The sequence below is a fragment of the Podarcis liolepis genome, assembly GCF_965112155.1.
Source record: "Podarcis liolepis genome assembly, chromosome: 8".
Taxonomy (NCBI): domain Eukaryota; kingdom Metazoa; phylum Chordata; class Lepidosauria; order Squamata; family Lacertidae; genus Podarcis; species Podarcis liolepis.
In genome coordinates, this window is record NC_139560.1 from 63,904,032 (window position 1) to 63,928,191 (window position 24,160).

The window sequence follows — 24,160 nt, forward strand, 5'->3', positions numbered from 1 at the left end:
CTTCGTTATTTATCCGGAACTGACAGCTTGGTCCTTTCCAGCTTTTCTCGGAGTTCAGTAGGTCCGTTTGCACACTTTACACATGGGGGGGGGGGAGCCTAACTTGAGGACTTCCACGGAAGCATAAGGAGGATCGGGTTGCGCTTGCATACATTATGCCCGGCGAGAGAAATGCGGTGTTTATTCTTAAAACTGCGCGCTCTCCTCTCCTCTTTGCAAATGGAGCGGCTGCGGGGGCTTAAGATTCTTTGTGACGTAGGCGCGCCTTTGGCCACGTGCGCTTTTACGAACAAGAAACTGTCAACAGCCCCTTCAGAGGAGATCGGGGCATCGAGGAAGCAAGTTGCAGCCTCCTCTCGGGAGAAACCTGGGGCGATCTCCATGGATCCGGAAAACTGTGAGCAACTTGGCATTTAGACCTTTGCTTTGGTTGATTTCTAATTACTTCTGCCTGTCCTGCATTCATGAACCGGTTGTGCAATCGTAAAATCGCCTCTACTTTGTTTTTTGCCTTAGTAGACATGCATAGGTTTTAGGCTGCATATGATGCTTTAACCGTTTCTAAGGTACTGAAAATAATCTTATGTTTCTTTAGGAATCGGCACATCAGAGGAGGATTTCTTTTTGCACCTAACTATCATGAGTGAAGTAGTAAACCCTGTTTCCACCAGCAACATTTATTTGGACCTAGAAAGCTGCAGCACAGCTTCAGAGATCTCCCAAGTATGTGCTCTTTGAATCATCGCTTGTACTCTGTCTTGGCAGCTTAGGAATGTAGTTGTTTTGGCTGTAGCCACCATTATTGCCCTTGATATGCTAGAAGTCTATGAGGAGAGGAGACGGGGTGGGGTGGCACATGTATGAAAACCAACTGAGCAGGTCTCAAGTTTGAGTAAAGCAGGGTGAAGGCCAGTGGCGTTGCAACAGGCGGTGGTGCGCCCTGGGTGCCATGTCTGCGGGGGTGACAAGAAGGCACCCCGTGGGGGCGCGAGCAGCCATCGTGCCGTCGCATGTGGAGGACCCTCCATTCGCGACTGCAGCTGCGAGCAGAGGATCCCAGCACTGGCGGCAAACCGTTATGTACAGCGCATGTGCGGCGTCACACACATGCGCTGTACATAGTGATGCCACACATGTGCTGTACATAGCGGTTTGCCACTGAAGAAGAAGAAGAAGAAGAAGAAGAAGAAGAAGAAGAAGAAGAGGAAGAGGAGTTTGGATTTGATATCCCGCTTTATCACCACCCGAAGGAGTCTCAAAGCGGCTAACATTCTCCTTTCCCTTCCTCCCCCACAACAAACACTCTGTGAGGTGAGTGGGGCTGAGAGACTTCAAAGAAGTGTGACTGGCCCAAGGTCACCCAGCAGCTGCAGGTGGAGGAGCGGAGATGTGAACCCGGTTCACCAGATTACAAGTCTACTGCTCTTAACCACTACACCACACTGGCTCACTGGCACCGCTCGAGTGCCGTACGGACGGCGGTGGGAACACTCCATCGCCGCTACAGCCACGAACGGAGGATCCCGGCACTGTCTGTACGGTGCTGGAGCACCGCCATTGGCAAACTGCTATGTACAGCGCGTGTGCGGCGTTGTTACGTACGGCGCATGTGTCGTACATAGCGATGCCACACATGCGGCCTACGTAGCGACGCCCCGCCCTGGGTGTCACGACACCTTCGTTTGCCCCTGGTGAAGGCTCACTGAGACGAAAATGCTGGTTTTAAACAACAGAGGTTTGAGTAAAGCAGGGATGGAACATTGGGTCTGGTTTTGGTTTGAAAAACAAATAACTTTTAACCAGTAGAAGTAGCCGAGACGAGTACAACTCAGAAGCTGACATCAAAAGGATAATGCAGCACAGCATCTTCTTTCTTGCTGTATTCAAACTTTGTTTCAAGCTTCCACACTCCCCTCAGTGTCACACCCTGCTCACTCTACCCAAACCTCTGCCATTGTTTAAAACTGCCGCTATTTTTCCTCTCAGTGACTCTTCACATCCTCTTTACTCTCAACTTCTGCCGTTGTTTCTTTATTATCTATCTTTATTATGTATGCATTATGCTACTTTATGTAAGTGTGTATGCATGTGTATGCTTCAATAAAGTTTTTTTTTTTTTTTAATCTGGTCAGTGCATTATGAACTAGTTGAAGATTCTGAACAGTTTTCAAGGGCAGCTCGTTTTATTGCTGTTGAGGTCCTGATGTCCTAAACCTCGTGTCAGTTGCAAAGGTTATTAATGACTCTTAAAAAAATAATTATTCCAGAATGAAGTGCAGGATTCAATGAGGAAGAGTGGACTTGACTGCACACTCTACAAAGAAGACCATCATTCTGAGCTGTTTGAAGATTTCACATATGGTATGTGCCTTTTTTTAGCTACAGTGGTGCCCCGCAAGATGAATGCCTCGCAAGACGGAAAACTCGCTAGACGAAAGAGTTTTCCGTTTTGGAGGTGCTTCGCAAAACGAATCTCTTATGGGCTTGCTTCGCAAGACGAAAATGTCTTGCGAGTTCCTGCGGGGTTTTTTCCTCCCCCCCCTTTTTCTAAGCCGCTAAGCTGCTTATCAGCTGATCCGATAAGCTGATAAGCCGCTAAAAGCCGCTAATAGCACTAATCCGCTAATCCGTCATTGGGCTTGCTTCGCAAGAAGAAAAAACCGCTAGACGAAGAGAATCACAGAACGGATTCTTTTCGTCTTGCGAGGCACCACTGTATATCAAATGAAGCAATAGGTGCTTGAACTCTTGAATGTCTAGCCTGAGCCCTTCTTTCACACGACACAGCAGGTACATGAGCACTTTTGGTTATGGAAATATTCTTTTATACATGACAGTGATTATTAGCATGGCTAATACAAGAGGTGAGGCTTGGTCATGTAAAAATTCCTGATATGTACCACAGTGCTGAACTGTACTGTCTCAGAAATGATTGCAAAGCATTGCTCTGTTAAGATAGTCCTCCTGTTGGCAAGAGTAGCTTGAGCATCTAATGTAAGATTGCTGTTGGCAACCCAAATAATACCACCGTCTTACTTGGCAATATATCTCCTCACAACCAAGATCCTGCTATAGTGTCCTATATTTTAGAAGTCTTCCAGTGTAGTCTCTTAATTGCCCCTTAAGTGCCCATCAGTTTAGCTCATAAAAAGTTGAATTAAAAAAAGCAATTGTTTTGGCTCCAAAGAGAAAACCAATAATTATCCTTCTTTGGCAGGGAAAGCAAATAGAGCAATTGAAGGCCAATTAAGGACAATTCGGGACACGGGTGGCGCTGTGGGTAAAACCTCAGCGCCTAGGACTTGCCGATCGCATGGTCGGCGGTTCGAATCCCCATGGCGGGGTGCGTTCCCGTCGTTCGGTCCCAGCGCCTGCCAACCTAGCAGTTCGAAAGCACCCCCGGGTGCAAGTAGATAAATAGGCACCGCTTACCAGCGGGAAGGTAAACGGCGTTTCCGTGTGCTGCGCTGGCTCGCCAGATGCAGCTTGTCACGCTAGCCGCGTGACCCGGAAGTGTCTGCGGACAGCGCTGGATCCTGGCCTATAAAGTGAGATGAGCGCACAACCCTAGAGTCTGTCAAGACTGGCCTGTACGGGCAGGGGTACCTTTACCTTTTAAGGACAATTCAGTAAGGCTGCATCCTTTCCTGAAAGGAAACAATTACAATTGTACAAGCTGTGAGAAAGCTTCTAATTAAAGAGGCACTATCACTGCAAAGTCTCAGTAGTTTGTTACTAGTCCACATTGCTCAACCTAGCACTATTCTTTTTTTAAAAATAAAAAATATCACAAATGGGGTCCCCCCAAAAGATGAGAGGCAATATCGGATTAAATCACGGGATTGAGGATTTCAAACTGCTGTCTCACTTTAGAACCTGCCTTACAGAGAGCAGGAGCACCACCTTTAATCCTGCACACCTGAAAAGTACCACCAGTTCTCTCAGTGAATTTGACGGTATTTTTTGTTTTAATCGGGCAGATTTTGAAGATGCTTCAGAGAAACAAATGTCGCCATTGAGCACGCTAAGAACTTGCCCTATAATGAAAGATTCCTCCTTTATCACTGAGTGGAAGGAATCCAACGAGGGATTATTGGAGCAAGGAGAATCAGAGCAACAGTGCAGGATGCAGAGTTGGCCAGAGGAATGGTACAGAACGGGGGAAGAATCTGATCCAGAAGATTCACAGGAAGTCACAACCGAAAATGCCATGCAAGCAGAGGAGTTACTGGTGGAAACATCAGATGTGCCTATCATGGAAGAGTCCTTATTGGACTGCATTGTTAAGGAATCGCCCATTGTGTCAAGTTTTCTCACACAGCCCACAGGTTCTTTACTGAAGACAGATGTGTGTGGGGATAATGAAGACTTAATTGTCCAATGGAATGGCTCAAATGCGATTGAAAAAGCATCAGATGAAGGAAATACGGTGCGCCTTCCTTTAGCTGGGCTGTAGATGGGAAGGATGGTGGTGTCAATTCTTAAGTCCAAAAAAGTAGATAGCCTAACTACCCTTTTCAAAGAATGCTGTCAGATTTCCAGGAGGTCCAAGCTCTGTACTCTTTCTATGATCTTTTATAATGAGAAATACGGGATGTACATACAGTGGAACCTCGGTTTTCAAACAAAATCTGTTCCGGAAGTCCGTTCAACTTCCGAAACGTTCAAAAATCAAAGGGCTGCCAGCAAAGTGAATGGTGAAAATGAAAAATGTATTGCTGCGGAAGCCGTTTGACTTCTGAAGCGCATTTGAAAAGAGAAGCATTCACTTCTGGGTTTTCAGCGTTCAGTTTCCAAATTGTTCGGCAGCCGAGACGTTTGAAAACCGAGGTTTGACTAAATTTTTTGACTTAGAGCTTTGTGTCTGGCAAAGATATGGTTGTACAGTGGTACCTCGGGTTACGTACGCTTCAGGTTACAGACGTTTCATGTTACAGACGTTTCAGGTTCCGCTAACCCAGAAGTAGTAGCTCGGGTTACGAACTTTGCTTCAGAATGAGAACAGAAATCGCGGCAGCAGGAGGCCCCATTAGCTAAAGTGGTGCTTCAGGTTAAGAACAGTTTCAGGTTAAGAGCGGACCTCTGGAACGAATTAAGTACTTAACCCAAGGTACCACTGTAGTAGTATACTTTCATTCCAATGCAATGAACCAGCTTTGAATCCCTCTTGTTGACAGATGGAGACTGGGCACCACAACGAATCAGCAAAAGATTTCCAGGACTCTGAGCTCACGGTTTTGCCAAATGCTGTGGATGAAAACCTAGATTACATTCGCACTCTGGTGCAGTCAAACAGACATTTAAAAGAACGTCTCAAGAGCAATATAGCGTGTTGTATCAGCGAAGAGAAAGTGGATGATAGCATACTTATACCAGAAAATGTAAGATTTTAAAATTTATAGCATAATAAATATTGTAGAATTGATCATAGAAAAAGCAACCATGAGAAGTGGCCGTACTATTATAATGCATCAATCAGCTTCATCAGTAAAAAAAATAAAGAATCATAGTTTGATCTATTTTAAATGAGAATTGGTTCTATATTGACGTTCATCACTTGATGACTTGGAAGTACGAGTGAGCAATAGCTGATGTGACCCCACAGATGATCACATCAAATATTATGGCTTTCGGTGGAGTCATGTACACATGATTGGGTTGTGGCTGTAGTTTAATAGCAGAAGGGATGATTTGCATTCAGAAATTCTCAGTTTCAATCCCACTTAAAATCCCCCCTGCAAAAGGATGCCAGGAAGCAGGGCTCAGAAAGAACTACCTTTGAAACCTTGATGAGTCATTGACAGTTGCAGTAGACAAAACTGTGCTAAATGGATTCATAGACTGACTCTGCAAAACACCTTCCTGTGTTGTAAGTCAAGGCAGCAAGCACCAAGAGAAGAAACATTCCCCATCCCGGGTTAAATTATGATATGTAAAACATGTGTGAAGCAACTTTTAGTACTAAGGCACTGCCAAGAAATTAAGTATGAATCTGTTGGACTTTAGATCATGTCCACCACAAACAATCTATACAATTGCCCAGCTTGCATACCTTGGTAGACGAAACTAAGGAGTGTGTGAGGGCAAGTAGCTTCTACAACAGTTTACAGTACATCAGTCTGCTTGTTACAGAAAGCAGATCTCATAGAAATTACTTTTCACCCATAACGTTTTGATTTAAATATTTGCTTATCACATGATCTGTGTTAATACAGGTTGAAAATGTGTCTGAAGGAGAGCATAACGCTGAGCCTTCACCTCTCCATTCAGAGAAGTCCTCCTTCGTGGCAGAAGAAGTTACACAAGGGGACAGAGGCGACAAAGCTCTTTCCTCAACCCATTCAACAAAGAGCTGCTGCTTGAGTCCTTATGGAGCTTCAGATAATCTCTGGAACACCCCGGAATTTAGTCCAAAGCAGTTGCTGCTTCAGGAAGGTGATATGGACTTCAGCAAGGTCATGAAGGACTTAGAACTGGACCAGCAGAAGCACCTGCCCCATATCTTGGGTCTTCAGTATGGCAGTATATTTTCTGAGAAGACCAAAGAAATTGAGAAACTCCTTCTTGAGGAAGGAGATACGGATTTGAACAAAATCATCCAGGCACTAGAGCAAGGCCAAAAGATGCAACAGATCCAAGTAATGGACCTTTATCATTGTGATGTTTCTTTGGCGAAAAGGTTTAAAGAGCAGGAGGTGGACTTTTTCATGAAGCACGACTTCATTGACACCATCAGGAAGCTGAAGGAGAACACTGCTGGTCTCATAGAAGCAATGGGCAAAGTCACAGGGAAGAAGGAAGAGGCAGAGGGGTGCCCAAAGTGCAGGACGGGAGCTTCAGGAAACACTAAGGATGATCTCCAGGACTTTGGGTCTGAGAAGAAAGCTCTGGAGCTGCAGTTGGAAAAGCTCAGTGCAGACTACAGAGTTCTTCAAGAAAAGCACCAGGCAGAGGTAGAAGAGAAGGTCAAATATATGGCTCAGTGTAAGGAGCTGGACTGCACTCTCCGCAAGAAAGAGCAAGAGATACAAGAACTGAATCGCGCCGTACAAAAATTGGAGCGTGAAGCCAGCAGCACCACGCTGGCTCTGCACAAACTGAGGGGAGAAAGCGAGGACGCTCAGAAGCGTTCCTTGTCCTTGGAGGCAGAACTGCAGAGGCAGAAGGACGAGAGGCTGGCAGAAAGGGAGGGGCTGGGCTGCAGGTACAATACGCTGCTTGCTCAGATTAAACTCCTGCAGGCGGAATTTGAAAAGGAGAGGGCCGATATGGAGAAAATGCAACAGCAGGTCTGTGCGTTCAGAACAGAGGCGAGCGGGCTGCAGGAGGAGATGGCAAAGAACAGAGAGGAGAATCGCTTCTTGCAGCTGGAGTCTGCCAGGTGGAAGGAGCAATGCAGACAAATTAGAGAGCCACAAATGCTGAAGGTATACAAGGCTATCTCGAAATCATTGAGTAGCACATAGCTTTTGTGTGTCTATTTTTAAAGGTTTGCACATACTTTTAAAGGAGCAAACAGGCTTTCTCTTTCTCACTCCATTCCCTGTGGCAAGATTCCCTGCTCCATCTTGTTCCTGTTACAGGATTAGGGCTACTGGAAGCACACTGCTAATATGAGAAGTAGGTATTCCAAAATGTTGATGGTCTTGATTTGCTCTTAGCTCAAAATTACAGATGCTTCCACACCAGCCCTTTCCTATGGAATTATCATCCTTTGTTCACTCACAGAGATCCAATTAATGTTGCCATTATTATCCAGCTATGATTGCAGTCCAGTGTTTTCTGTACCGTCCTTGGTTTTCCTTCCTAGATCTTTTGTTTTGTTTTGTTTAATCAAATGCAATTGCGGTGTTAATGTGAGCAATTGGTCAACGCGTATTAAACTTTTTTCTTCAGAGTTCTTGTACCTTAAGTTAACAGTTTTGTATCTGTTTGTTGTACTTAATTTCTTCCTGTTAATTGCCGATATCAGTAATGAATTGCCCCCTTTAACATGTCTGAATGGCCACAGTGTCACAAGGAAAAGGTTAATTAGTTATTTCCTCTCATTATTCCAGTGCAGGGAAATTAAAGCCTTCCCCACTCCAAGATCAGAAACTAACATTAGAGTAGTCAAGAGACTATTTATAACTTAATTCCCTTAGTGTCACCAATAAAAGGCAATGAAATGAATGGGACTAGAAAACAGGAAATGTTTAAATAACATTGGAAAGGAACCATTACAGAATGGGACTTAGTTGTGAGTAAGCATTATAGAAGGATGTTGGCCATAGGGAAAATTCAGGTACAACACAAACCTGCTTTTATTCTCCTCTGTGGTGAAGAGGTTTTTCCCCCCAAGTCACATCTAGTTTGGTTCCTAACAGGTTCCTAACTCTGAATGTGAAGATTGACAAATTATGAGTGTTTGTTTTCAGGGATATACAAATAGCCTAAGCTGATGTTCTTGTACTCTCTTTATATTAGGAGCAGCTGCATTCCCAAGTGATCCAGATTCTCAGATATGAACTTGGATTGAAGAGGGAAGAGTTGAGAAAGAAAGAAGAAATAATCGAGTGGAGCATGCACATTCTGGGAAGGTTTCTTTTGGTATGCTCAGTTTTATACCATTAAGAGCAACACCCCTGAGCTTTATCATTCCTATTTTGAATTTTTGTCTGAGTGCATGTGTGGGTGCTTTCAGCCTTCAGTTTCTGTCAAAACTGCACCCTTTTCCAAATGGAAGTAATAAGAAGTACATTCCATTTTAAAAGAAAGCCAAAAAAAAAAAGGAAGGATGAGATATTAGCCTATTTTCTCTTTAAAAAAATCACAAATATGCATTTAAACTGGAATGTCTTTTTAAGCTCCTGGAATGTTTACTTTTAAGCAAAATGTACTTTTGGAAATGTTCATACAATAATGAACAGTAAACGGCAGTTGGACAAAAGATGGCAATGATTTTGGAGTAGCTTGTTGTATTAAAATACTTACTGCAGAGATCTTTATATATATTTTTCTTGTTCTGGTGTTTGTTTTAAATAAGATATTGAACTTAGGGTAGGAGGAAACACAAGTTTTAAGCTTAAGTCCCCGTCCCCCCATCCATAACTGTAGGCCAGGCTTCCTCAACTTCGGCCCTCCAGATGTTTTTTGGCCTACAACTCCCATGATCCCTAGCTAGCAGGACCAGTGGTCAGGGATGATGGGAACTGTAGTCTCAAAACATCTGGAGGGCTGAGGTTGAGGAAGCCTGCTGTAGGCAATCAAAACCCCATAATATACCGTATTTTTCACCCTATAAGATGCACTTTTCCCCCTCCAAAAATGAAGGGGAAATGTGTGTGTGTCCTATGGGGCGAATGCAGGCTCCTTGGCTTCAGCGATAGCAACGCGAAGCCAGGAGACTCTGCTCTTTGAGGCTGGCGGTGGGGGAAAACAGCACTTCCCCCATCGCCAGCCCCAGAGGTTGGGGGGGCACAAGCTGGGTCGAAAAGACCACAGGAGCCGCACTCTTTAAAGAGCACGCCGCTCTTGGGGGCTTTTCCCCAAGGAGGGAGAAGGGACTGACTGGCGGAGTCAATCCCTTCTCGCTCCTGTGGGCTTTTGCGGGAGATGGGGGAATTCCCCCACCTCCCGCAAAAGCAGGCAAAAGCCGCGCGCTCTTTAAAAGGGCTGTGCGGCTTCTGCTGGCTTTCTACGAGGTGGGGGAATTCCCCTACCTCGTAGAAAAGCCCGCAGGAGCCTCGCAGCCTTTAAAGAGTGCGCCGCTCTTGGGGGCTTTTCCCCAAGGAGGGAGAAGGGACTGACTGGCCGAGTCTGTCCCTTCTCCCTCCTGTGGGCTTTTACGGGAGATGGGGGAATTCCCCCACCTCCCGCAAAAGCAGGGAGAAGGTCTTGGGGTAGCGTACAGGCTGTGTGCAGCCTGTCCGCTGCTCCCAGAGCTGTGGGGGGGAAATCATATTTTCCCCCTTGATTTCCCCCCCTGAAAACTAAGTGCATCCTATGGGCCGGTGCGTCCTATGGGGCGAAAAATACGGTATTTTGCTTCCATAGTGCTTTTTAATAGGTTTACAGTGCCGATATTCTATGTTCAACCTGTTTTTGCATTTCTTTTATTATAATCTAATGTACCTCACTGTATCCTCTGTCAAAACAGAACATGAAGTCAATGCATTCAGCTTTGTCCATCAGAGATCTCCACAGTGAAGAAGACCATTTCAATTCTCCTTATGTCCAGAAAGCTTCTCACCTCTTGTCAAAAATCTGCAGTCTTCTGGCTCTTGCAGAAGGATTACTTACCTGCCAGGTAATGCAAAATACCACAGCCCTTTTCAATAGCCGCCTTGATAGCACCTAAAACATGAATTCTATGGTCCATCCAGAACAACCCGTCACCCAGTATACACTGTACTGTATATTTCCAACAAGATTGAAATAAAGGATCTTTCAACTCTGCCTGTAAAACAAATCAGTCTTTTTTATGTTTCCCTTCCCTCCAGCTTTTCTTCCATCACCATTATGTAGGCAGATCACATGGATGTTACTATTTAGGAAGTAGCACTTCTCTGGCTCCTAAATCGTTAACTATCAGACATGACACAAGTGCAGCATTCTCTGCCTGGGTTGTGATTTTTGTTGTTTTGTTTTGTTGCAGGGGTTCAGAGAGGGTGGGAAACTGAACAGTGGCCTGTAGGGGTAGCCTGCCCAAACCAACCATGATTCTGTTCACACCAGTACATCAGACAGAAACAGTACTGACTACTTTTGTGTTTTATTGTGTGCTCTTCCTTGAGTCCTTGGATAGTGCCTACACAGTGATTGTGATACGTTTAAATGTGCCTCCCAGTTTAAAAAGTTGGACACCTATGGATCACATAGGAAACACCCGGTTATCTCCTCCTGCTCTCTCCGTGGCCAGTGGTGCACTTTGAACAAATAACTAGCAAGGTATACACTTAGGTTTTAATTAAATGTCTGCATGTGTACTTGCGAGTTTCCCCATCCTTTTTGTATACTACCCACTAACTTTTTGTGCTTTGTAAACACCAAGGTTCCATCCCTCATTATTATGAAAATACCTTTGCAGGCAGAGGGCTAGTTCAGGCAATCATGACAAGGTATCTTTGTTAGTGCCGTGTATGGTACTTTCTTCAAATGTGTAGCGTAATCTCCGATGTGGACTGGGCATGGGTGTGCTTGCAAAGGTACAGGAAGAGTTATATAGTACACAAAGCGATAGCTTGCGTTAAAATTACATCAAATTTCCATGAGCATCGAAGTCAAGTGTATGGGAAAGTATTTACAATTCACATTTCCCACAGGACTAAACAAGGGGAAGTATTTGTTAATGCAGAACATCAGTTGCTTATTAGCGTCTTTGGTGACATGTTCAAATGGCAGGGTGCATCCTGACATTTTGCCATCTTTTTTTTTAAACAAAACAAAACACAACAGCTTCAGAAAACATCAAATCCCTGTTCTAAACCAGCTGAGTAAGAATTTTTTCCAGCTCTGAAAAGAATGGAATCACAGCTCGAAGCAAACTGAATTAGCAACTCTTGAGTTCTGTTGGAGATACTTGGTTAAGAAGAGTGCCATGCTGTACCGTGATGTAATGTTCAGTAGCATTTCTCTATAGGAAATAGTGTTCCTTACATGGTAGACCACCCATGCCCCAGCATTCAATGAATCTGATTCCTTCCAATGAATATACACCCTGGTTCACATGTGGCTACGTTCTTCAGTCTCATGAAGGAACCAGTGGAAAATACGAAGTGCTTTTCCATCGGGTTATGTGGATCTATGTAACTCCTCAGAGTGCTTCTAGAGAGTCACCTCCCCTAGCACTGGTAGCACTAAACAGGAAGTGAGAGAAGATGTACTTCTACAAAGAGGTGCACACTCACCTGTTAAGGTTAGAGTTGCCATTGCTGGTTATGCATAATGGTTGGTGTGTCCATTGTGTATATCTTGCTAGTTGATTTGGATTCCCAGTAGTCAGAATGGGGATCACCATAATCCATATGTGGATTGCCAGGCCAAGTACATCTGAAAGTACGCTAAGGAAACAAACAACTGATGAGTGAGCGAGTCTGAAAAGCAGTGGGGAAAGAACAACCGCCTTCCTTCTAAAGACCAGGCCGCTTGCTGCTTCTCCCTGATAGGAATGGCTACCCAGTCTTGCCTTGGTTTTGTGCATGTGTTAAGCCATCCTAAGAATGTTTGCTACTGAGCAAATTCACTACTCAATAAAACTCTTCTGTTGAAACCAGTGGCTGAAATGTGCCTCCTTTTCTCTGAATCTCACCTTTTATTTCCCTACTGTTTTCAGTGATGTTTATAAGCTTTCCTCTGGTTGTTTTTTTACCTTTTACCTAAATTTCCGATACCTGAGGCCCACTTCAAGTCTGATTCAAACCGTGAGCTGCGCTTCTTCCTTGCCCACAAAAGAGCTTTTTTTTTTTAAAGGGGTGTCCCTACAAATTCCTTCAAGCATTCAGTGAATGCTTGAGGGGAATACAAGGAAGGCCCTCACTGGCTATCCTCCCCTGAACTTAACATGCCTGCTGGCCAGGCCTCTCCAGCAGCTGTGTCTTCTGCATTACGAAAAAAGGGACCCTGCGCAGGACCAATTGTGTTGGGCTTCTCTGTGCAATTGTGAGCCCCGGTTGTCCAGGACAGCCGGTCAATTGAACATGTCTACAGGTGTACACATGTATGTCCCGCTTCTGGTTAATGTCAATGCTCAATGATTTGGGAGGGATGTGGCCGGTAGTTGCATTCCCACTACTCCTTCATGTGTCCAGTAAATGCAGAAGCGGGTTCATATGGGCATCCCTTTAGTCTGTCTATGAGTAAGAATCACTTTACTCAAAAGAGCCCGTTTTGTCTGTTTCTGCATGAGCATCTAGCCATGTCTCCTACCAGGAAGGAGGCAAGACCAGGGGAGCGATTTGTGTGCAGAACAGCTTCCTGTGGGGTCAAACTTGAATTATTTGGATTGACTTATTTCTTGAAACGTGCAAACCGTTTTCTCACAGTCCAATGGCTTCCTCTCCAGCACGCCATCGGGGAATTGCTGCTCTACAACCATCATGTTTAGAAATTCACTTTATTACAAGTGATGCATTAATTCTTAGGAAACTAATTGGCGTCCATTTGGAGTTTAAACAATGTTCGTTTTGTGTCACTGTTGTTTGATAGGACACAGATAATCAGGCAATTGCTGAGTGTTCCACGGAAAGTGAAACCGTTATTGAAGTGAAGGGGAAAATGCAGCGCTTGTTATTTAAAAAGAAAAGCTTGGAGAAAGAGGTAGGGGCACTGGTTGTTTTCCCTCCCAGTTACATCCTGCTTTTGTGTTTGCATATGTAAGAACACTCCTGTTGTCCTTAACCCTCATGTCAAAATAGCTAATTATCTTCTAAACGTGCTGTATTGTGAGACTTTGTGTTTTTGTTTTGTGAACCACCCTCAGTTCTTTTGATGAAGGGTATATAAATCTAATGGGACGCGGGTGGCGCTGTGGGTAAAAGCCTCAGCGCCTAGGGCTTGCCGATCGAAAGGTCGGCGGTTCGAATCCCCGCGGCGGGGTGCGCTCCTGTTGCTCGGTCCCAGCGCCTGCCAACCTAGCAGTTCGAAAGCACCCCCGGGTGCAAGTAGATAAATAGGGACCGCTTTCTAGCGGGAAGGTAAACGGCGTTTCCGTGTGCGGCTCTGGCTCACCAGAGCAGCGATGTCACGCTGGCCACGTGACCCGGAAGTGTCTCCGGACAGCGCTGGCCCCCGGCCTCTTGAGTGAGATGGGCGCACAACCCTAGAGTCTGTCAAGACTGGCCCGTACTGGCAGGGGTACCTTTACCTTTACTTATATAAATCTAATAAAGAATAATAAAACCATAAGACACCTTGGAAACTGCAGCTGGGGCAGAATATAGCAGCAAGACTGCTGACAGGAACAAAGTGTTGGTTTTAACCTGCAAAGCTCTATATGGCTCAGGATCCCGATATCTATAATAATAATAATAATAATTTATTTTTTATACCCCACCCACCTGGCTGAGTTTCCCCAGCCGCTCTGGGCGGCTCCCAATCAAGTGTTAAAAACAGTACAGCTTCCCCCAACTTGAATATATCCGGACCCTGTGTTCATCACTTGAGGCCCTCTACCATATGCCCCCTCTGCAGGGCCGGCCCATTCATGAGGTAATGTGAGGCAACCACCTCAGGCAGCAGGATCCACCAGGGCAGCAGATTCAGCTTCAAGGAATAAATCACCTGCTGCTGCTGCTGCCACTGTAGCAATGGCAGTGACGGCTGCGGTGTGCTCCTTGGAGCCACTCTGAGATTGATAGTTATGTTCTGAGAAAAAGCTCTGTGGTCTGCATACGATAGAGAATATATACGGTAAATCCATAAAGTACCACTTATGAATTCAGGGCACATACAGCTATTCTCGATGGGAGGTTTGTCTGTACGTCTGAGTCTTGTTCATGAGAATGCTATGCAATGGCAGGTGAACTTCATAAGGATCCTCTACGTTCTGTCATACAGACAAAAACAACACATTTCAACCATCAATCCTTATATTTCTTACAAAATAAGCGATAAACTGAACTACATGCCCTGCCACAAGTACAGGAGCAGTCTGCTGGGATCAATTAATGTGCCATTGCAAGATGGATAGTGATTTAACATGAATAAAATTTACGGCTTCTTGAATATGTCAGTTTTGCTTTGGGATATATGTATAGCATATAAGAAAGTCTGGGGAGAAACAAAACACAACTGAATGAAATATGTACAATTTTCCCTTTCCCTCTCTTGCCCATAATTCATCACTATAAATATTTAGTTGAGGAAACACAAGGAAAACATAGCAGCCATGAGGGAGTTGATAATTAATGGGAAAGCGTCTGAAGACCCCGATACTGAGGTGAGTTCAGTATTATGAAAAAGAACAGAAATTAAAAGAAAATCAGGAGGAGAATTGGATTTCGTGTATTATGGAGCATTAATTTAAAACAATAAGTTTTATTAATATGGCTGCAGTCCTATATACTTAAAAGGGACGCGGGTGACGCTGTGGGTTAAACCACAGAGCCTAGGACTTGCTGATCAGAAAGTTGGCGGTTTGAATCCCCATGACGGGGTGAGCTCCCGTTGCTCGGTCCCAGCTCCTGCCAACCTAGCACTTCGAAAGCACGCCAAAGTGCAAGTAGATAAATAGGTACCGCTCCAGCGGGAAGGTAAACGGCGTTTCCGTGCGCTGCTCTGGTTTGCCAGAAGCGGCTTAGTCATGCTGGCCACATGACCTCAAAGCTGTACGCCAGCTCCCTCGGCCAATAAAGCGAGATTAGCGCCACAACCCCAGAGTCGGTCACGACTGGACCTAATGGTCAGGGGTCCCTTTACCTTTACCTATATACTTACTTGGGGGGAATTAACCATGGGGTAAATACTGTAGACTTGCTATGTATACATAATAAAGGCCAACTGTTGCTAAGAAAAGTAACAAATATGGGCCAAATGGAAGTAAGCAGGACTTACTTCCAAGTAAACATACTAGGGTTATGCTGTTAAAAGGCTAACGCCTTGTTCTGAATGCGTACTTATTCACAGGCCACAGAAGCTGGCGAAGAGGAATCAGAAAATGGCGGAGACCTGCCTGATCTTCTGAGAACAAAACTGAGTGAATACCACAAGCAAACTGATGAGCTCCAAGCTGAGGTGAGTAGATATGAGAGAAAGAGGGCTCAGGAATCATTTCCATGAAATTGCTTCCATTTCCAGAAAACTGGGATTCCTGTTATCGTTGGCAAGACCTAAATCCTTGCAAGGTTTTCAGAAGACATCTGTGGGAATTCTGTTCCCGATTCTGTTACATGCCGGATGGTTGCCCCCCATGGTTGTCCAAAGGGATCAGTTTTAGCCCAAAACAGCAACAAAGGAATTAGCCCTCATAATGAATAGCTCCGTTGGTTAGAGTGTGAAGCTGATAACGCCACGATCATGGGTTCAATCCCCATGTGGGACAGCTGTATATTCCTTTCTTGCAGGGTCCCTTCCAACTCTACAGTTCTATGATTCTGTAAGCAAAGAGCCAAGAGAAGCTTGCTTTGAATAGCTCCTGGGTGCACTTCTAGAGGCACTTCCACACTAAATACAGTGGTGCCCCGCAAGACGAATGCCTCGCAAGACGGAAAACTCGCTAGACGAAAGAGTTTTCCGTTTTGGAGGTGCTTCGCAAAACGAATCTCCTATGGGCTTTCTTCGCAAGATGAAAATGTCTTGCGAGTTCCTGCGGGTTTTTTCCCTCCCCCCCTTTTTCTAAGCCGCTAAGCCGCTAATCAGCTGATCCGATCAGCCGATAAGCCGCTAAAAGCGCTAATCCGCTAATCCGTCAATGGGCTTGCTTCGCAAGATGAAAAAACCGCTAGACGAAGAGAATCACAGAACGGATTCTTTTCGTCTTGCGAGGCACCACTGTAGTTTCTGGATGAAACAAATTGCCCTATAAGCACATGTTTGTATGGGGCAATTGTCTTTCCTGTCTTAGTCCATTACTTCATTGAAGAAGCATTCATTTCCCAAGGAAAAAAAATGGGCACACTCCTGGGATGATGTGTCGATTGTACCAGCTGTTCCCAGGATGTATCCCAGGAAAAATACCGTATTTTTTGCACTATAGGATGCACTTTTTCCCCTTCAAAAATGAAGGGGAAATGTGTGTGCGTCCTATGGAGCGAAGACGCCGTAGCCCCGCGACCCTCTCACGGCTGGGGAGGTGACGCGCGGCTATAGAGGCTCCTGCCATAGCTGCGCATCACCTCTCCAGCTGGGAGAGGGTCGCGGGGGGCTGCTTTAGCCCCGCGCTTACTCTCCCGGCTGGGGAGGTGACGCGCGGCTATAGAGGCTCCTGCCATAGCTGCGCGTCACCTCTCCAGCTGGGAGAGGGTCGCGGGGGGCCGCTTTAGCCCCGCGCGCGCTCTCCGGGCTGGGGAGGTGACGCGCGGCTATAGAGGCTCCTGCCATAGCTGCGCGTCACCTCTCCAGCTGGGAGAGGGTCGCGGGGGGCTGCTTTAGCCCCGCGCCCGCTCTCCCAGCTGGGGAGGTGACGCGCGGCTATAGAGGCTCCTGCCATAGCCGCGCGTCACCTCTCCAGCCGGGAGAGCGCGCGCAGGGCTAAAGCAGCCCCCCGCGACCCTCTCCTGGCTGGAGAGGTGACGCGCGGCTATGGCAGGAGCATCTCCGCTGCGCCTTTCCGCTGCTCCCTGACCTGCTCTTTGGGGCTGGTGGTGGGCTTCCCCCCGCAGCCCCAAAGAGCAGGTCGAAAGGAACCTGAAGCCTGGAGAGTGAGAGGGGTCAGTGCGCGCCGACCCCTCTCGCTCTCCAGGCTTCCAAGGTAGCCACCTGAACGCACCTTAAACGGCACCTTGTTTTAGAGCAGGAAAACAAGAGGGGGAAAGTTCTCCCCCTCTCTGTGCAGTGCCTCCTGCCGCTTCACTGAAGGGGCGCTGGGCAGAGAGGGGGAGAATTTTTTTTTCTTGTTCTCCCCCCTCTAAAACAAAGTGCGTACTATTGTCCGGTGTGTCCAATGGTGCGAAAAATACGGTAGTTGGTGTTGACAGGCTTAATCTATGGCTGAGCATGACTAGCACTAGTAATGTGCTGGGCACTTTGGAGAACACAAAAATAATGGGTGGTATTCAAAGACCTTTTACTCAGAGTAGACCCATTAAAATGAGTCAGCCTGGCCAAGTTTTATCCATTAATTATAATGAGACATTCTTTCTTTGGGAAGATTAAAGCACTGGAAGCGAATTTGGCATCCAAAGAAGAAGTATGCAAGAAGCTCACTGGAGAAATTGTCGAGCTTCGGAAGGACTTGGGCAGCTTGACATGCAAGGTATGAGCATGAGCTGGTGTTACTCTGACAAGGTTGAAAAACTCAGTTCACTTTCAAAACACAGTAACTGTAATCTGGAGTTGTACTAACTCCATTGCTAGATCAGGTACAGGTTTATCTTGTCCAGCATTCTGGTCCCAACCATGGCCAGATGTGTCTGGAAGCTCTTTATTGAGCTACTGGCATCCCTGAAACAAAGCTCCAAGCACGTTGAAACTTGGTTAGATTTACACCTAGGCTTCATCCACCTTTAAACAAAAAATGCTTAGGCTAGAATAAATCACAGACACTTAACTTTGCCAAGATTTTACTCACAGAGTTTTCAGAAGTAAGAGCAAGCAACTCTCCATCTATTGGCAGTAAAATAAAGAATAAAATGTTGCAAATGACTTAAAAGGAAAGAACTTGTTTTCATTACAAAAAGAATGGCAAAGATGCAGGCTGTAAAAATCTCTTTTTGGAGAGATGCAGGATCAGATGTGCTCCACCCTTGTCATAGTGCAGAGTGATAGTGTAAACATACCAGTAAGATCCACCTCCAGCCCATTTAACTCATTTAATTACCCCAGTGGATTCACTGGGATTATATGCAGTGATTTTTAAAAATGGATTTCTGTATGCAGTGCTCATCTGGATGAAGTTCCATAGATCAGTGATAATGCTGATATTTATGTATTGCTATAACGTTGCAAAAAGGCGGGATTTACAAGTGTACTCAAGGCATCTCACAATTAATAAAATAATTGAGTACAAGTGTACTCAAGGCATCTCACAATTAATAAAATATCATATACAATCAAAGATGTGGTAATATTATGCTTTAATTGAGATTTCACTGGCTGTTTTCTCTTTTGTACTATGCTAAATCATTTTCTGATTTTATTTTAAAAGGTGACATCATATGAGGAAATTATTGAATGCGCTGACAAAAGGCTTGAGCAAGCCAATTCAGAAATATCTGAGTAGGTATAGCATTGCTTCTGGATTCTTTTCTGTTGTATATGTTCCAGAAACACATAGTAAGAGACAGTTCCTGCACTTGGGAAACTGAGTGAAACCTAAATGAAATTTTGTAATCGGGTGTTTTAGCACTGCAGTATTTCATAGAGCCACTTCAGATTAGGAACTCTGGAACCAAATGCTGGGCTGATATTAAAGCACATGGCTGCACCCATTTGATACAGTTTTGGCGGCCACTAGAGAGACATGTGGAGTCACTGCTCTCTAGCTAAATCAAATAGCTGCTCTGCTTCTTGAGGAGGAAGTGTGTTCAGCTCAATGTTCTCTGGGGTTGCAAATTAACTTGGGCTGTTTTGGTGTGAAAGCAGCCTAAAGATGCAGTCTCAGGGCTTAGTCTATTCCAGGTTCACACCTGACCACACCGCTATTTTCAGTGGCAAATGATGCATGGCACAACATCCATGTGTAAAGAAGCCTCAGTAAGAAGGGGGTGCCTTTCACCAAAGTAGAGCTACAGATAGATCAACGCTTCCTTCGCCCCCCCTTTTTTTAATTCTGCCACTGTTTTGGAATTTTATTAACCTCTCAAATGGGGGGGTCTGGAATCCCACAGGGATGAAAACAAGTGTTGGGTAGTGTCAGGAGGAAACAAAATGGAAGAAGCAGCATTAAGCAGGCCATTTCCCCATATTGGAGGGTTGGAAACTTCAGGCCTGAGGGCCAAAGGTCCCTCTCCAGGCCCCTCTGTCTGCAGTCACATTAGCAATGACCAGGGATTGATTTTGTGATTGAGTGACAGGAAGAAACATAACGGACAGAATAATTGTCCCTCAGGATTTTCCCTTAGCCGCACTGTCCTGGGTCACACTTCACGTCATCCTCAGGTGCTTTTGTGTGACAAAAAGATGCTTGCCCTGTTCCTTCTCTCACACAAAAGTGCCCCACACTAAGGGTGCTTTATGACAGTGGAAAAACCAGAGAAGACAGAGAAAGAGCCTCTCAGTTTTTTAATCTGTGTTTTAACTTTGAGGATGTGGTTTTATTTCTGTTTTCTTTATGCTGCTTTCGATTTTGTGGCTTTGTGCCTTATTTTGCCTTTACGTGGCTTCCATATTTATTTATTTGTTAAACTGCCAGAGAAGTTTATGTTATATGAAGACATACAAATGCTGACTGATAAATAAATAAATAAATAGTAAATGGGAGTTATTCGTTAATTTCAGTATAAAGGGTAAAGTATAAAGGTAAAGGGACTCCTGACCATTAGGTCCAGTCATGGATGACTCTGGGGTTGCAGCGCTCATCTCGCTTTATTGGCCGAGGGAACCAGCGTACAGCTTCTGGGTCATGTGGCCAGCATGACTAAGCCGCTTCTGGCAAATCAGAACAGTGCACGGAAATGCCGTTTACCTTCCCGCTGCACTTTGACGTGGTTTCGAATTTATCTACTTGCACTTGATGTGCTTTCGAACTGCTAGGTTGGCAGGAGCAGGGACCGAACAACGGGAGCTCACCCCGTCGTGGGGATTCAAACCGCCGACCTTCTGATCAGCAAGTCCTAGGCTCTGTGGTTTAACCCACATTTCTTCCTACCCAAAAGAAAGTGGCAAAGTCAGGTATTTTGTGAATGGTCACAGGCAAATTAAGAGTCTTGGGGGGTGGGAAGTGAACTTTATACATGTACAATCCACAGCATTAAATCGAAACAGCGAAGGCATGTAGAGGTGATCTTATGACTGTCCCAAATTCACTTCTCTTGGGGAATCTTTGAAACTTGAACCTAAAGGACTTTCAGGAAGTGTTGCAACACCTTGTTCTGTTGACGGGCTTTCAAGGCACGCATTTGGAGTTTTCACACATTTAGTGCAGTAGTTTATATTTTCTATTGGGGTTTGCTGGTGATCATTTTTTAAATGTGATGTTGCTTTCAGCCCTTAGGAAAGGGCGGGTAAGAAATCAAAATTATGACAATTCCATTACTATTTCAGATACAAATTTCAGACACATATGAAGAAACTCTTTTTGGATTGAAAAAGTGAAATTGCAAATCTATCTACAAACCAATAACTTTAGCTGCCTGTTGTTTTTTTTAAAGTGTATTTGTATCCCGAGTCCCAAAACATTTATTTATTTTTCTTGGACGCAAACTGCATTGACATCAATTGGACTTATTTCCAAGTAAATGTGTTTCAGACTGGAATAGCAGTTTGCAAGTCGTCATTGCAGTGACAGCCTATATCTTGATAAATTCTATGAGAACATACTGCATATAACTGAAACAAATGTACCAATCAGTTAAATTGTCTCTTACTGGCAGTTTAGAAAAAAGAAACCAGGATTTGGAAGATTTAATTAAGAAGTTCAAAATGAATACCAGAAAGCTGAGGTAAACTTCATATATATTTCACGTTCAAGAAGAGGAGGGTTCTGAAAGTGCTCACATTACAGTGGTGCCCCGCAAGACGAATGCTTCGCAAGACGAAAAACTCGCTAGACGAAAGGGTTTTGCGTTTTTTGAGCTGCTTCGCAAGACGAATTTCCCTATGGGCTTGCTTCGCAAGACGAAAACGTCTTGCAAGTTTGTTTCCTTTTTCTTAACACCGTTAATACAGTTGCGACTTGACTTCGAAGAGCAACTCATAGAACGCGGTGTGGTAGCCTTTTTTGAGGTTTTTGAAGACTTTGGTGGTTTTTGAAGCTTTTCCAAAACTTTCCCGACACCGTGCTTCGCAAGACAAAAAATTTGCTAGACGAAAAAACTAGGAACGAATGGAACGAATTAATTTCATCTTGCGAGGCACCACTGTATTATCAAACTTACAAATGTCTTCCTTTACATACAACTTGCATAGAAAGGTAAACATAATCTTGAAGTGCTTCTTATAAAATAATAAAATGTGGCCACCACCTAACTATAGCTCCCATCTGCTAATATTGGGGGGCCCTCCAGAGCACAAAAAAAGGAATTCTCATAATTTTTGCTCACGAGGGTATTGGGACAGTTGCACATACCTTCCAACACGTTGAGTCCCAGTACCATCACATAAATTTCAGGCTTCAACTATCAGGTGGATAATATGCCTGCATTTGTTCTGTTATCATCATCATCAACATAAATTTATTATTTATACCCCGCCCATCTGGCTGGGTTTCCCCAGCCACTCTGGGCGGCTTCCAACAAAATATTAAAATACAATACTCTGTTAAACATTAAAAGCTTCCCTAGACAGGGCTGCCTTCAGATGTCTTCTAAAAGTCTGGTAGTTGTTTTTCTCTTTGACATTGGTGGGAGGGTGTTCCACAGGGTGGGTGCCACCACCCAGAAGGCCCTCTGCCTGGTTCCCTGTAACTTGGCTTCCCGTAGCGAAGGAACCGCCAGAAGGCCCTCGGCACTGGACCTCAGTGTCCAGGCAGAATGATGGAGGAGGAGACGCTCCTTCAGGTATACTGGACCGAGACCGTTACTGTTACTGTGCATATGTATTTCATGAAAAATGCACCTATGATTATGTTGCCTGACATTGTCCATTAAACCCATAGTGGCCATATACTTTCACATAGCAGTACCATGACAGCTGTTTTAAACAGGAAAAGATGCTGCTAGGAGGACAATCGGACTAGGGAAAATAGAGGAAGGGGGAATGAACCTTCTGCACTTGCTGTTTCCTGTTAAAATATATATATATATTTGAGATTGTATTGCCTGCATTTGCCTGTAACATCTAGTCTAGTCCTCAGTGCTGTTAGCCCTGTGTACTTGTGGGTATTGATTCAATCTTGGGCAGTAACTTTACTCTCTGCTGTCTCACTCCCCAAACTTACATGGCCAGAAGTTACATTTTCAAGTGGGGAAGCATTTAGTGAGCACTTTCTTTATGTTTCCACAGGCAAGGGTGGTCTTCATTTTTCCCAAAAATGTGGATTCAGGGGGTAAGTCAAGATATATTGCCCTAAATAAGGATCAGCAACTGGAGACCGGGGTCCAAATTTTGCTCCTGAAAGGGTAATGCTGGTCCCTTATCAGGCCAACTAAGGTTTTTAATGCCATCTGTTCCCCGAACAGCACTGTCGTAAACTACTTTGCTTTAGTGTAAGGCAGACTGCAAATCTTGAAATAAAGAATTATCATTTTTATTCAGATGTTTTAAGAAAATATAGCATATTATGTGTGGTTGTATTGGACACAGTCCAAAGTTAAGCACTTATCTTTCACTGATTTCCATAGAAGAGTCAAAAACATACTTACCATAATTCTGTTAACTGCATAAGACAAAACAAAGCACTTTAAGTTCCTTTGGATCATTATCTGTAATCTCATGTTGCAATTTTCAGCATTACATTTCAAAATTATATAAACAGAGAGAGAGATAACATTAAGTCTGTAATCCTGTGTAATTTTCCTGGGAGTAAGTTCCATTGAAAACAGTGGGGCTCTCTCTTTTGAGTAAGCTTGTACAATTGCACTGTTAGGCCTTCTCAGAGTATACCCACTGAAATAACTGGGGTTAAGTTACTCCATTAATTTCACTGGGTCTACTCTGTGTGCAACATAGTTGGATATCACCTTTAGTGACTTAAAATTGAAGGAAAATCTGAACTGTAATCTTTTTTCTTCCATTTTCAGGATTTTCAAAAATTGAGTGGAACCCATTTAGTTACTAAAGGACAAACAATTAAATATGCCAAGTATGATTGTCATTGTCACTGCAGCAAAGTAGGTTTACAAATGACATATTAAAGTTGATTAAAAAATAGAAACCTTAAATTTTTTATTGGTTTGTGAGTATAATTTTCTTTTCTTATTATTAGGAGACAACAGTTTGAAGTATGTTTGAATACAGTGAATTCTTTTCCAAAGATGCTGCTAAGTGAATTAAAGAATGAATGAACCCTCTTTCATGTCTTAACACATAATTCAGGTTGAGATATCTAACCTTGTTTGATCCCAAAATTTCTGATTTTTAACCTACCCAAGTACATTGAAGTTTTACACCTTCTACTTCCCAGACACCCAATATCTGCTTTCCAATACACAGTATTATATCCACATAGATTCTGCTGTCCAATAAGTTCCAGTGCTAGAAATAATACCTAGTTAGAAAAAAAGTAATGCATTTACTTTGTTGCCATAATAATAATAATAATAAGAAGAAGAAGTCTGTCTGGCCCAGCACTTCATTTTGGCACAAGACACTGTTAACGAAACCACACCTCTGAGCCCCACACAGGGGCGCGGACTTATAAAAAATATTGGGGGGCCCCGGGAAAGCTCATGAATAATAAATAAGCTCATGAATATGCAGATAAAGT

At 44.2% G+C, this 24,160-nt stretch overlaps 1 protein-coding gene across 4 annotated transcripts; it reads left to right on the forward strand.

The window, feature by feature from the left end:
* The first annotated feature begins 268 nt into the window (after nt 1–268).
* Nucleotides 269–23,608, forward strand: CAGE1 (cancer antigen 1). 4 transcript variants are annotated; one of them, XM_083519121.1, is made up of 16 exons: nt 269–397; nt 596–723; nt 2,268–2,361; nt 3,981–4,429; nt 5,178–5,381; nt 6,216–7,427; nt 8,467–8,589; nt 10,139–10,288; nt 13,186–13,296; nt 14,837–14,917; nt 15,604–15,711; nt 17,786–17,890; nt 18,782–18,852; nt 21,168–21,236; nt 22,738–22,780; nt 23,475–23,608. In XM_083519121.1, the coding sequence occupies exons 2-16, from the start codon at nt 640–642 to the stop codon at nt 23,586–23,588; spliced, it is 3,018 nt and encodes a 1,005-aa protein (XP_083375247.1). In that variant the 5' UTR covers nt 269–397; nt 596–639; the 3' UTR covers nt 23,589–23,608. The 4 variants fall into 4 exon arrangements, with proteins under 4 accessions (XP_083375247.1, XP_083375248.1, XP_083375249.1 ...); XM_083519122.1 differs by lacking the exon at nt 17,786–17,890; XM_083519123.1 differs by lacking the exons at nt 22,738–22,780; nt 23,475–23,608 and having other exon boundaries at nt 20,839–21,230.
* The last annotated feature ends 552 nt before the right edge of the window (nt 23,609–24,160 follow it).

What these genes read in the sequence shown, in the direction of transcription:
- CAGE1 (XM_083519121.1), top strand. Translation starts at nt 640, where the DNA reads ATGAGTGAAGTAGTAAACCCTGTTTCCACCAGCAACATTTATTTGGAC. An exon ending in GTTTGAAGATTTCACATATG is followed by an intron (nt 2,362 to 3,980) that starts GTATGTGCCTTT and finishes TTAATCGGGCAG; the next exon opens with ATTTTGAAGATGCTTCAGAG. An exon ending in CAAAAATGTGGATTCAGGGG is followed by an intron (nt 22,781 to 23,474) that starts GTAAGTCAAGAT and finishes TTCCATTTTCAG; the next exon opens with GATTTTCAAAAATTGAGTGG.